Source organism: Rhea americana, unplaced genomic scaffold (genome assembly GCF_003343005.1).
Source record: "Rhea americana isolate MKP2758 unplaced genomic scaffold, rheAme1 scaffold_345, whole genome shotgun sequence".
In the NCBI taxonomy this organism is placed as follows: domain Eukaryota; kingdom Metazoa; phylum Chordata; class Aves; order Rheiformes; family Rheidae; genus Rhea; species Rhea americana.
In genome coordinates, this window is record NW_028186474.1 from 477,452 (window position 1) to 492,122 (window position 14,671).

General features: G+C 40.9%; 1 protein-coding gene across 2 annotated transcripts in view; it reads right to left on the reverse strand.

Annotated features, from left to right (window-relative positions):
- Positions 1-508: 508 nt before the first annotated feature.
- Positions 509-14,671, reverse strand: part of MAPKAPK3 (MAPK activated protein kinase 3) — a 46,363-nt gene continuing 32,200 nt past the window's right edge. For both annotated transcript variants that reach the window (XM_085311603.1, XM_085311604.1), the window contains 8 exons: positions 14,280-14,344; positions 12,295-12,374; positions 10,519-10,645; positions 9,066-9,141; positions 8,728-8,852; positions 6,699-6,784; positions 3,864-3,944; positions 509-2,367 (listed from right to left, as the gene is read on the reverse strand). In XM_085311603.1, coding sequence (XP_085167729.1) covers positions 2,209-2,367; positions 3,864-3,944; positions 6,699-6,784; positions 8,728-8,852; positions 9,066-9,141; positions 10,519-10,645; positions 12,295-12,374; positions 14,280-14,344 — 799 coding nt within the window. In that variant the 3' untranslated portion in view covers positions 509-2,208. The remainder of the gene's footprint in view (positions 2,368-3,863; positions 3,945-6,698; positions 6,785-8,727; positions 8,853-9,065; positions 9,142-10,518; positions 10,646-12,294; positions 12,375-14,279; positions 14,345-14,671) is intronic.

Here is a 14,671-nt window from a genome sequence, read left to right on the forward strand (position 1 = left end):
TATATATGTACACACACACACGCCGCAGCAGGACGGCGGCCTTTCTCCTGGCGGCGCAGCACGAGGCCCTGCTCCTGGCCGTGCTCCGAGCAGCGCTGCGCGCTCTTCCGGGCCCTGCCTTCCTCGGCTTCCCGCGGCGCTCCGCAGCGTTCGCCGACGCGGTCGCTGCAGGACGGAACGCAAAACCGTTAGTCTGGATTTAATGCGACGGGAATGTCCTACCCTACGGGGGCAGGAACACGCTGGTGCTGAGCCCCTGTGCGTCGCTCTGGCAGTATCTAGATAAATTTTAAAAATATTTCATGTTCATCCTTGCAGAGATTGAGATCTATAAACAAACCCTTGAGAACTTTTTTAAAAAAAAGTCAAAGTTGGGCAGCCTTTGAGTGTAAACATCATTAAAAACTTTCCTTCTTCTCTTCCCCCTCACCTTAAACACAGTTGTACCTTGCAAAGCAATACAACTCTGCAACATCTCAACCTCAACAGGGATGACAGGAAGAAGGAATGCTGGAACATGATTTATTAAAATCGGTTTACAAAATCCTAGGACTATTTACAAAGAAGAATGGAGGTCTCGTCCAGTGCTTTGAAGATGGGGTAAGACAAGGTCCAAACAGGAGACCAGAAAAGGCTGAAAGATGGGACCAGACAAGGTCCAAAGCCTCAAACAGATCTTTGGTGGAAGTAACAAGCTCAATGTGGCTTTCAGAGTCTCCAGTCAGATTAGAAGATCTGGATCCTTTCTGGAGCCTTGTTTTTCTTTTTAACATTCTTCTGAACCTGTTAACCCATGAAGTACTCGGTGTGCCTACCACAAAGAAGCTTTTATCTGCATCACTGGAAGCACTTAACTTTCATCCCAGACTCTCATAATACTTTCACAAATATTTGCTTCATCTCAGTTAACAAAAACAAAACAAAATGCATAGCAAGAGGAAATATTTTGATCATAGAGGTAAAACAAGATAGCAAACCATGGCCAGGATACTGTAAAACAGATGTTTAGATTTGAAGAGCAAAAAATGATATCGTTGTAGGCAACCTCCCCTTAGATGGCAGAATTTTTCAGATTCAGAAGCACAGTCACAACACTGCAAATAAATTAGTAACCCTCCTCTTGCTGCCCTCCAAGAAACAAAACACCCCAGCCCTCCAAAACTTCTACGAGTAGCACTCCTCAGGCATAGGATCTGGAGGTAATCACCAGAAGGGATTCTGCCAGACAGCGGGGCCCATTCACAGGACACACACTTGCCATTTCTTCTCGAACTTCAGAAGTCTCTTCAAGAACAGTCTCCAGTATACAACTGCATGTCCAGTTGCATGCCCTAAAGGCTGTGGATCCAAGATGAACAGCAACATTCTCTGCAGGGTACTTCTGACTAATTAAATCCTAATTAAAACTCTTTATATAAAAAGTACTGTTTAAATTAAAAATGTTACAAGGGAGGGATCTGACAGTGGCACAGATATAACATCATGGTTACAGTTTATAAAATGAACAAGTTCTTAAATGAGAAACTGTGACCAATCAGCTCTTCACATAAGACCACATGAAGACTTTATGAAAATGCAAACGCATGGATTTTTTCCATACAGCAGCAATAACTGTTGTTCACTGTTTAGGTCATATTCTGTAACTACAGGAGGTAAGTTTGGAACTATTGACTATTCTTACCAATTCTAGCATGAAATGCTAATCACATACATCCAAAGTAGAGCTGCACCTGTGCTATTTTTGTAAAGAGCAGTGACATTTCCTTCCTCCTTACCCAATGCTCATGTCTGAACTCCTAAGACCCTTCTAGCAGAACACCTGGCATTTTTCCACTCCCAAGCTTAAAATGGCTGCAGAAGTCACTTTTGTAGATGGCTGTTAAAGCCTCAGTGCACTAATAAACTCAGGCTGCCTCCTCTTTGTTCCTTTCCTTCAATACAGTTAAAGCCAAAACACAAACATTTCTGATATTGTTGTATCTTCCCTAGCAATACGCAACAGAATCATGTCATATAAATTAGCCTTTAAAGCAAAGCCCTGATTCGAGTCATAAAAACGTAATTTTTCACACTGCCCCCTTTTTGCAGGATAGCTTCTTCACTGTCTCAGTGCCATGGCCTTTGTTGTACGGACTGAACTGATCATAATCATTGTAAATCGCTCCTTTTAGCTTTTACCCTCCACCCACAGGTCCTTGGCTTCTCTTCTCACTGGTTATTGCACCCTGGGGCTGCAGAAGAGGTGCCTGCCTGCTTTTGCTTCTTCCGGCGTTTGTTCAGGAGGCGGTTGTTGGATGTTTTCAAGTCTTTAATTTTCACCTGATCATAGTCCACCCTCATGGTAGCCAAAGCGCTGGTCATCTCCTCCTGAAACCAAGAAAGCAATTTATTGAAAACCCCGAGGCATAGACAACACAGCCACTCCGTGTTACCGCCAAGAGATGAACGTTCAGAATGCAACCCTCTGTTAGGCTACGACCAGAAATAGCTGAGCCCTTTCTCTTGCACTGGACTATGACTAAAGGCTTCGTTCTACTCACGGACTCATTCAGGAAAGGCTATTCACAAAGTGCATCGCATGTGAGCAGCCAGGACCACACTCAGCTGGCCTAAATTCCACCGTGTCCCTGTGCCCGGCATTTCTTCCTGGCTGCTACTGAATCTGGGCCTCTTACAGCAGTCAGAGTGCAGCTTCCCTTGTTCTGTTACCAAAGTAGGTTAGCAGGAACTAGAATAAAGAGTCTACACAGTTATTTAAAAGTATGCTCTTGCACTCCTCCTTATTTTGAATTAAAAATCAAGTGCAGGCAAATCTTAAACATTTAGTAAGGTTAGGAGCAAAAATCTGCTTAAGTGAATGTCTAAGAATTTAGATATTCTGAAAGATTAGTCCACAGAAGGAAATAAAGATTAAAATACTATTGGAATGCCAGTGGCCAAGGGAGTATCTTTGGAACCTATACAAAGCAAAAACATAAAAGGTTCTCAAAAATGTTGAAATGAAGAAGACTAAGTGAAAATATTTTTATGACCCCTTTGACTTGAGAAGCAAATGTTGTCCAGGTCCTTTTTTTTTTTTTTTTTTTTTTTAATAACATAGTTTAACAGTTGACACTATACATCAGCAATTTAAAATGAAATCAGTGTCTCAGTAGAATACATTACAGTAAAGTTGCAAATATCAACATACAAAGTGCAGAAAATTCAAAATTAGTTACAAAAAACATGTCAATCTGATAAAGGCCAACAGGAAAGAGTATAGGTTTGCAAATGACTTTTAGTCTACTCTGTACTTTCACTTTGCAGGAAGCATTCCACTGTCATCAGTACAAACAGTAGGTGAAGCACCTGGCTAGATTAAAGGAAAGATACATTTTTCCTTTCCTCCCCCCCCCGCGACTGTCAGAGCAAGACAAGGCTAAGGTTGTTTTATGTTCTTTTACAATACAAGAACAGATTAAAAAGCTGAATGCAGCCTAATCCTCCCACTCTGTCCCCCTACATTTTCATTTTATCCTTCACTTCAGCATGACAGTCTCCAAACTCCCTTGCACTGTCCCTTCTCTTACGTGGTTACACACAGTGGTTCATCAGATAGCATCATTAATACCTTTAATTGTAACTATTTTATTTATTGATATTCTGCATGGCTGTAAGGCTGCCAAAAGAGGCTCAGATAGCATTCTTCCTCTAGGTAGTTGTTATACACACTGCTGTCCTAACCAGGTCTGAAGCTTCCTTTGGTTAACATGTTTCCACTTAAAATAGCCAAAATCTCCAAGGGAAATAAGTATCCACAGAGAAAGCCCTTCTACTGTCTCATCAGATTTGACCCCAGGAAACCTGAAGTATGACTGACTCACCTTAACCTCATCCCAGTGGTCTTTATCCTCTTGCAACACCCGCGCAGTATGAAGAGGAGTTGGTGGCACTGCCATGGATCTCTGGGGAAGAGGATAAAACATGAAAAGAAATGTTCTGCAAAAACACCCTTAGGAAGTGACTGCTTACTCTTCCAGGTACATGGTGGGCATAAAACTTACCTGAAGTCCTTCACTGGCCTCCATTACTCATGCTTTCGAGCACCCCCACCAGCTAATACATAGAGCTATCCTGTATGAGGCAGAAAAGGACTACAGACCCCATACAATAAAAACGTGTGTAAAGAACAAAAGGAGGAAGCGCTGAGTTCCTTTACTCTGCTCCCTTCCAGTCCAACCAATAACTCCATGGTGTATATATTTTTATGTCCATTTTGTATTTTTAACCATCATTTCATTACTCATTAATCATCATTTAAAAACTGTTAATTTGACCTTTTTTCTTCCAGCATTTTTACTAGGAGAAATATTCTACACACACACACATTATCTGAAATTACCATTTCATGAGAACATAAATGTGCCAAAAAGGAGAAATTACACTATTATTCAGAATAAGGATTCAGTATCCTGGCACAGTTCAGAAGACAACGCATTGCTTGAGGTGCTCTTCCACCTAAGACATAAAATTGAGATCTATGCTCACCTATCACGAGGACCTGTAGACATTTTTAATTAGAATGAGGTATGATTTCTAAAGGCCAAAGGACAGCTCCTTAGCTGAATTCAGCAAGAATAATGATATTTCTTCCCATAATTCCCATAACTCAAACCATAATTTCACTTGGATATTCTATCCTCCTTATGCTTTCTATCCAAATTTGCTGTCTTGTGTGGTGGTATTCCACACCAGAGGCAGCTGCATGTGAACAAAGTCTAAGGAGATACCTGTATACGCCACTGTAAATTAAGCATTGCATTTGAAGCAGTGCTCATATTCCACCGAACTCAAAGTACCACTGTACTGTATCAAGTTCTGCAGTGGTTACAGGAGAAGCAGAAACTATGGCTCCTGTGTCCTCTGGAAAAGTATAGGTGGGAAGAGGCTTTTGTAGTGTCCCTGAGCAAGCATTTAAGGTGCCCTCCTGCTTGCTGTCAGCTACTCCTTCTTGAATTAATCTTACTTCCAAGTTGATCAGAGGATTATGTGCTTCACCTCAAAGGAAAAATTTTGCATATGCCACTGTACTTTTGCCATCCACCCAATCAAAAAAAAAAAAAAAAAAAAAAAGAAAAGAAAAAGAAAACGAAAACAAAGGGAGGAGAAACTCAAAGAACGTCCTCTGCTGCTTGTGGGCAGCATCTCCCCATTTACCATCTCACTTACGGCTTTGCGAAAAGAAAAGGAAGAACTCAAACATTTACCATACTGTTTTTTCCCTTCCCCTCCCCGCCAATGCCTCACGAGAATAGTACGTCCAAAAGGAAAAAATGCCAATCTGCCACTCCTAGAGCTTTCTTCCAGTTACAGTATGCTAGCTTGGCTCTTCGGTGCAGCACGGTCCATAGACATTGTCTCTGATCTCCTCCTTATTAACTGCTTCTATATATCTTTCAAGCAAGAAGCATGGCTGTAAGTGGTAGCTCCCTTAGCTGTTAGGCACCTGTTCTGTAAAATTCATCGCCTGCCAATTCCCGAAACACCTTCTTGGTCTTCAAACAGTTATGCTGTAGGTATGTACTCTAATCAGTGATTACAGTTTTATTTGTTTTAAAATAGTTGGAGAAATTGCCCAGGTTCTGTTCCAATTTTAGAGATTCTCTGTGAACTTACATTTTCAGCTTCCRCAATTCTAGATGGAGATAGGTATCTGCTTTACCAGGATGYTACACAGCTACATTTCAGTGCGTTTCTGAGAGTTGTGAGGTGCTCAAGTAACAGACATTAGAGAAATGCTGACTGTTAGTTATGTCCCTGTTTTTGCTCCTTCCTCTGAGGATCAGCACAGAGAAAGCACTATAGGAGAAAAGGGCATTCTGCAGTACAAGTGATTTTGTTCCTGGCTGATGTTTATTTGGGTAGTGAGAAACAAGATTGGCCTCCTTTTAGACATAAATGTGAGAAGTATGTGAGAAACAAGCTATTATTCTGAGTGATATCTGCAGAGCAGAGATGATACCCTGAAACTTCCTGCACTCAACTGACCCTGACAACACCTGGGAATCTTGTCTCCTGTTAGAATTAGTAAATGTTCTTTTTTTTTTTTTTTTTTTTTCCAAAGACAGTATGTAAGGAAAAGAAAACTAAACCAAATCATAGAATGAAACTTGAACTGGGACCATACACTCTGGACAACCTTATCCGGCAATCTCTCACAGGGCACTAAGCTGAAACCCTTGCTGCTTCCACAGGCGCTTCTGAACTCTGCCAAGGTTGAGAATACCTGCTAAGCACGAGACTCTGAATTCACACAGCACAGCTATGCACACTGGTGCCTGAGACCACTAATAATAGCGCTCTCTCTAAATCCTACATTGRTGAAGTAAGCATAGTTTATTTTTACTTTTCTAAAGGGAGTAACACGTGTTTGTGCTGCAGTCAACAGTGACTGCCTGCTCAGAGAAGGTACAGTTATATTTGGCTTCTGCTTGCAAGGATGATATTGTGGGTGTTTCTCTTTGTGTCCCCTCTGGAAACACCAGGAAGAATTTTGATTTTGCAGACACATCCCTTTGTTGAGGGCATAGTTAGTTAATTATGTTATTAACAGAAATCAGAAATTAACAGAAATCTGCTGTGCTATGTGCAGCTACACTAAGTTCTGTATGTAAGAATATATTGCTCCCTTGTTAAAAAAAAAAATGTACGAAACTCACGTTAATCCAAGGGTGATTCATAAACTGAGAGATTGTCATCCTCTCTGTTGGGTCAGTCTTCAGTAAATGGCGAATCAGCTGCTTGGCTGAAAAACAGGACCAACATGGCATGTTGTAGTCTACTACTACGTTCCCAAATAACCTTGAGAACACAAAGACCTGCTGAATGAAGAAAGATAATTTTGCAGAACTCAAAACACCTACCTATTGCTGTTCCCATGTTAAGAAGCCATGTACAGCGTGGGAGGTTATTAAAGAGGCAGAACATGAAAACRTCCAAAAGGAAAGAGGTAGGAAGGAAAGACAAAGGATTAGGGATTCTGTCTATGCTGCCTACATCACAAGACCACTGCTCTGAAAGCAAAAACTTGARAGGAAGAGAAACATAGCAACAGAAAGCCGCCTGTCCAAATGATAGCAACAAGCCTGACATTATGRGCTGAATGAATGAATGAGCTGATGTTTTGAGAAATGACAGAAGACAAAAACTGGCACAGGCCTTGCAAACAAGGACAAGAAACTTCTCTTTGACAACAGAGAGGCCACTAAAAGGATGACAAAGTCCAAGAAATGGATTGCATTAAACAGTCTTTGCAGCAGCTGTGAACATATATCTGCCAAAGCCAAAGAAAAAAGTACTAAGTAACTGAGATACGAGATGAGAGTTTGGACAAGAGTTTCTATGTGGATGGACAGGGAACACTGTATCTAAGGGGTGTTATTCTGAAAGACTTGAGCATAACTTGCTTGGGGGGACCTAGAGAAACTTCTGAATAAGAGCTCTGTTTTAGCAACACTGAATGTTAGATGACTACAGGTTTGTAAGGAGCTGTCAGAGGTAAAGGTCGAGGCTTTAGTTTGATGAGATCAGTTGTAAAGGAGGCTTAGAGCAGAGATTATCCAGAATCTAARAAGTATGAGGAAACAGAAGGAAACCAAGGCCAGAACCCTTCAGCATGATTACAGGACGTTGCTGGGGAATTTAGTGGAAGTCTCCAAAGATGAGACAATGAAGAAATGATTGGGGGGGGGGTTAAAAAGAAAACCAGGAYGGAACAAAACAAGGGAAGACAAAAAGAGCCTGACTACAGAAGCTGTCCAGTCAGCCTAGAACAGTGYGCACAGCTAGCTAACCTAAACGGGTTCAAAGGCAGAGAGCATCTATCTTCACGTAGGCAAATAAAAAGGAACCCTAAAGATTTTCCAAGTGAATGCTCCTCTAGCATTTTAATAACAGCTGTAATGTGGACAAGACCCAAAACAGACAGAATATTAAGCCAGAAACTTCTTAATACGACATTTTYCCTCTTGAAGTGCAGTAGTGTGTACTGTACACCCAGCTATGAGATACAGTGAGGGGCTACAATGCCACCGATCACAGCATTACGCACTGATAACTTGTTGCTCAACAACAGACAGTAACGAGGTGTCAACACATTTCTAGCAATATCAGAATAAGAGGGCAACAGAAGCCTCCACTTTCAGGACACTAGTTYGAATACATCCAGGTCACAGCTGAGCAGCAGCAGTTTTTGTCAGTGACTTGCACAAAATAAATTGATAAGTTGTTGACCTTGATCTAAGTGCTGGCTGGCAAGTTTCCACATCACAGAAACAGCACGAACAGTTGCCACCCCCTTACAAGCTGTATCACCAAGGAGGGCAGAGACTGAGTGAGTTCTGAAGACAGTTGCCTTTCTTCTGACTCAGCTTGCATTGTAGCTGCCCTGGCAGCCTCCTTTCTGGGGATTAAAGACTTTTGTTTGCAGAGGGCTTAATTTGGGACTTTCACTAGCACTAGATGCAATTTGAAAGAAGGTTTTCAGTAGTCATTTACCTCCCGTAGCAGTTAGGTTACCTAATATTTGAGTTCTGAGTCCATCTCTGTATCACCTTACAAAAAAATTCATTTAAATTTCAAAAAAGGAAACAAAAAAATAACACAGGTTTTTGGAAACATTCTTATGTAAGTCTTCTTCATYRCAGCACACTGTGCAAAAACTCATCWCAGACACTGAGTAYTCAGTACCTTCTTCTGACACTTCAGCCCATTCTGGATTGGGAAATCCATATTGCCCCATCCGAATTCTTCTTTTCATTCCTGGAGATATGGCTTGTCCAGTGTTCGAGTAGAACGGAGGAAATCCACACAGGCTGAAAGAGAAGTGTACCAAAAAAAATGTTTTAAGTAGGAAAGTCCTTTCATAGGAAGTCCCATACGAGTTTATATTTTTCTACATATTGCACGACTACTGACTAATTCATTGTAAGTGTAAATTTCATAAAAGAGTTACTATTACAGCAATGAAAGGAGGCATAGAAGATTTTTCCTTTTTTTGTTCATCTGGCCTCTTTTCAAATACTTACAGAATATATGTGATGACCCCCAAAGACCACATGTCACATGATTTATCATACTTCTCAGGACCAAGGACTTCTGGGGCTGAGGAAGAGATTAAAACACAGTTAAGAAGTTAAATAGTTAAAAGTACTAGATATTGCCTTTCATCTCCATCACATTGTAAGAAGCAGATACTAAAACAACAGATAGTGAAAGCATTAAAAAATACAGCTGACTGCTGGAACTGGGTAGTATTTTTCTATGACAAGTTCCTAAGCACAACTATGTAGCTTTAAAGATGAGGAATGGAGCTGGCAAAATGCCCAAGTCTTTACCTTAGCATCTCTCTGCTCAAGAGACTACTAAGACTATAAAAAAGCAGAAGGAGCTACAGCTAAATGAGTACAGGGAGACACAGCACTAAAYGTGATAGGAGCATATGTTCCAGAAATCAGAACAGAAAGGGCCTACTAGAGCTGGGAAAAAATTTTGAACAGTACCTAGGTGGAGTATGTTTGGCTCCAGCAACTACAGTTAGTCCCTCTAGAGCACTTTATTCTTTACTAAGTAAAAAAATTACACAGAGATGCATTTAGAAGGGATTTGGGGGGGGGGGGTTGTTTTTGCTTTTTTTCCCTTGAGGCAGGTGAACTGGCAGTGAGTTGACTTTGTAAGGAAAATGATTCTTTAAGCGTACAAGCAATCATGCTGGTTTACAAAAATGTGTTGAGAAGGGAAATGTCAGCCTGTTTATATAGGAATACAAAGGCATAAAAATATATAGGAATAAATTCCTTAAAATTTGATCACTAATTCTATCATAAAAAAAAAAGTAAAGTAAAGTAAATGCCAAGGGCTGACAGCGTTGGTCATATCATAGGGTGAATGACTTAACTCAAAGACCAAAAGGGAAATACTCTTGGAGTGCACAAAGGACAGAGTAATGTGGCAGTCACTACATAGTTCTCTGTCTTTGGACAAAATGCAGGTAAAATTTCAGCTGTGTTTAAGTCGCTTTGGTCTTTTATTGCCAAYTCCTCCATTTGCCAGCTTTAACAAGCTTTACAGTTGGGGGAATGCTCTCTCTCTTCTCTTTTATTGCATTAGTTAAGGGAAGTTTTGCAAGAAAATACCCAACTGTTACAAAGCCGAGTTCAAGTTATGGCTTTTATTGCGTAATCCACAGAGGAAACATCAGGATTACTTCACAGTAATCAGAAGCAACACGTCCTCTCTCTTGCTTCTCATTCTCATCCACTATTAAGACAGTTTCCTCTGTAACCAAGGAAGAGAGCAGGAGGACTTMACTGTACTGGAACCAGACTAAGTCTGGGTTGGGTTGAATTCCATTTAAAATTCTGCAGGGTCCCTCCTTTTTGTATTACCTCCACAGGAGATTTGCAATCCATTCCTGCTGCCCCACTACAAGGGAGGGATAACAGACTCAGACACAGAAGAAACGTGTCTTGGATAACTTACCCACATAATAAGGAGTGTAACAAGGGGTCTGTAGTGCATTTTGTACCGTGGTTTCTTTGGCGAAGCCGAAGTCTGTCAGTTTGAGTACAGTATCCTTCTCTTTAGATGTGTAAAGCAAGTTTTCAGGCTGAAAGATCACCAGGAGAAAGGATAAACAAGGCAATGAAGAGAAGTCTTTTTATTGAGCTGTAAGGCCATTCCTGCTTGTGCGGATCACCACCAGCATCCGGGTTTCTCCTTTTCCTCACATCCCTATCGTACCATGCAGGAAGTTGCCTCTCAGTAGACCAAGGATCAAGATCCTTTTCAGCGTGGTACTCATTATTTTCTAATCACAAGACTCCTGTCGGGTCAAATGGGTATCAAATCTGGCCTCTAGTTCCCTGTATTTATCAGGATTATTCTATCTGATCTACACCACTTGATCTGACAGCACTGTGTACGGCATTCAACTGAGTTGAAGGACAACAGGAATCATCAACCAAGGCTTCCATGAGCCACTGACAGCACTCCATCAAAATTAACTAATACAGCCAACAGTCCCACCCAGCACGCCCCCAACTCTGTCTCCTGAAACCTAAGCTAATTCCACACTTGCCCCACGCTCCTCTGTAAAGGCTCTCCAAAACCAGAAGTGGCACAGAGAGAGTACAAACTCATGTGCATGTGGACACGGATGAGTGGACATCCCCTGCATCTGCAATTGTTTGGACTTGTTTTCCAGTTTCTCAGGGACAAGGAAGCCATGCTCTATTTCACACTAGTGTTCAGGGACATGAAGGAGGAGGAAAGACTGGAAAGAGAATGGGACTGAAGCTCTATCGAGCAGTTTGCACYATTTCAGTGTTAGTCCACTGAGTGTGCATAGTGGGCATTGGGGTTAAGCATTTCAGGTTCTATGCTGGTGCTGGGCAGTGGTACAAACAGCTCCACAAAACTAAACAGATTTTAGTCTCTAAACTGTTAAGCCATAACTCCTATATACCCCACAGTGAGAMCTGGCAGTGTCAATTCTCCCTGCAGCCAAACACATGGAAGGATACATAAAAAAAAAAAATAACAAACTCAAAGCCGTGGAATCGATCAGGTGCTTCGGTCTGTCATTATAGGACTTGCTATATTTGTTGTATTCTATCTCGTACTCCCTAATCTTTAAGCTATAAATGACTTGGAGCAGCTATCTTGTCTTAGTTCATGCTCTGTACTTTACAGACCACAGATAATATTTAATATGGCAAAGCCTTTCAAACCTCCCCAAAAAGATTTGGAGACAACCACCAGCTAATACTAGCACTTGATCCATGTGACAATAATTATCTTCCTATTCTTCCGAATATTTACAGATACTATTAACTTGGACTGGATGCATGGAATTGGTATTATTCCTCCTATATATGGAGTTTCTTCTATTTCTGAAGCCCTTCCTCCTCCCTCTTTTTTAAGGCAAATATAATCCTGAAAACTAATAACTGGCATGGACTGTAGAATCAGTTTACTTCAGGTAAGCTTATTTGGGTGTTAATTAAAAAKTGGTAGTATTTACATAATTAATCATCTGATTACCACCTAGATTCTTCCACATTCCATACGCAACTGCGCACATGAATATTTTGACCTTTGATTAGATAGGAGTGAACAAATCTCTTCTCACGTCGGCAGAGGAACAGGAACACTTCGACCATCTGATGGCATTCCTATTTCTATTTAAACCAGCTGCCCGTTCATTTTTTCCACCTTTTACTCCTTCCTCCCTGCCCACATGCGTTCAGGTCTCACCTTGACATCTCTATGGGCAATGTTCATTGAATGAAGATACTGGATGGCTGTTCCGATGTCTCTCATTATTTCAGAGGCCTCTACAAATACAATTTTAGAGAAAGGTCACATTAACATTCCCCACTGTAACTCAGGGACACGCTTGGGAATGCTCATGACTTACAAACAGCTTGCTGAATACAGGGCTAGCGTCAAGCCTAGAAAACCTAAAATTAGTCCTAACAGCTGTGTTTTGGTTTTGCAAGCAATCATACCCCCCAGTTCCCCGGCTGCTCAGCCCTCCTCCTGAGGAGGCWCAGTAACAGAACAGTTCAGACTCCTGATTTTTATGAGCTTGTAAATTTGTGCTTTAATTTGCTCACCAAAAAAAGCATCAAGAACAGAGTAGCTAAGCAAGCAACATGCAAGGCTGTGGAGAAAGGACCCCCAAACAGGACATGTCCTTGGCTGTCCAGGACAGAAGTTTAACTTTCAGCTTTTGGTTCAGAGGCAACGAGTAGAGGCAGTCTAACAGATTTTCTAAAAACAGAGCAACATTATGAATCTTAATTTTAGGATAGGTCTCATCTTTGTTCTTCACTTCCTTAAAAAATTTTTCCTAATGAGAAACAGTCAAAAGAACTGTTCTGTTCTGCAAAGCCCAAACTGCCTTTATAATAATATTTCTAAAATTTAACACATAGCCCAGAAGGAAATACTAATGGTTGGTGAGCTGCCTTGCAAGAGTGGTATTCTTAAGTTGTGGACAATGTATAACTGGTCAGTGAATCTGGGGGCTCCAGGGGAAGAGGGTTAATTTATYGCAGAAACTAAAGGAAGGTGTATTTTTGTCTTTAAACTCCCAAATGATTTCTGATTAAGTATTTAGAATATTATACAATGGTATTTAATTCAGAAAAGCCTTTTATTATTTTTTTTTATCAGAGTAGAATCACTAATTATCACAACACCAATTTTCCATCTGGAGTCTTGTATTTAAGAGAACAAAGAATGTGGCTGAAAATTCACATTTTCCCACAACAGTCTTGCATGTCATTTAAAGGGCTTATCATAGGGGAAGAAATACAGAGTCAAAAAAAGCCTGGCCACTGTACCACACTTATAAAACAGTCATGATAATTTATAAACTCAAGTATAAATGTTTCCACTTCTAATCATTTTGTGAGGCTGTCCATTACAAACATTAACATTTTTACCCCAAGCAGAAATAAGCTCTTATCTGTTGTGAATGGGCAAGGAGAACTACAGTCAAGCACATCTGTGTTACTCTAAAAATAATAAATAGCAATGACAATAAAAATGACAAGGCTACTCTATTGCAATTGTCATTGACTCATAGTAGGCCCTTAAAAACGCACATAGTCCTTATTATAGATGRGCAGGCTTGTTTATAGTGTGGCTAATAACACTTCCTATCAGGCAGTGCTTCAAACCCCTTGAATAAGAGATGTGCCATCAGTTGTGATTTGCTCATTATATTCGTCACCTCACAGTATAGCTCTGCACAGTGATGCTGCTTGAGGGACAGCCAGAAAAGAAAGCACAGTAAGGCTGTGMTCATAACATTAGAGGTGGCCTGGCAGAAGACCAGGGACTAGAATAGCAGAGGCTGTGATGGTTCAGAAATGAAGCAACTGAGCAGATTTGTACGGGSACCTTTCCTCCAAACCTTCCACGCTATGCCCAAACTTTGCCAATTCTGGTAACTCCTCATCTTCAGGAACCTTTGGAAGTAATTGTTTAATAGGCAACGGATCACAACACTTTCCAGCTTGCTGGATGGGGCAGGGGCTTATTCAGCAAGTAGGAAAGGCATGATGGCAAACAAGGAAGGAAAGGAGAGTTAGATAGAAAATTACCAAAGAAAACAAAACTACAAAGCAAAACTTAACCAAAGAWAGAAATCCTGTAAGAGAACTAAGCAAGGGAGCAGAGAAAGAAAGAAGCATTCTCGCAAATTTGAATATTCAGCTTTSATTCTTCACCTCTCTCTGTGAAAGCCTGGTCTCCTCTCTCCTGGATCCTGCTAAACAGTTCTCCTCCCTCCATGCTGAAACAAAGAACACATAGAAAATAAACCTAGATGAGCAGAAAACACCAAATTAACACTTGACTGTGCATCTGTTTAATTGCAYAGAACCACTGCAAGTATGGATTAGAAAACATTACAGCCTGCCTCCTACCCCAATGCTTCCTAAACATGACACTCCATTTGAATCAATGCACAAAGCCATTCTGGTATGGAACAAATACAAAACAAAACAAGATTAAGGAGTTTTGAYGCTTCTGGTTTAATATACTCTGACACAAGGAACATGACACACATAGTTGGGAGGTCAGATACGCTGGCACAGAGAGGCTGACAGTAAGCTTGTTT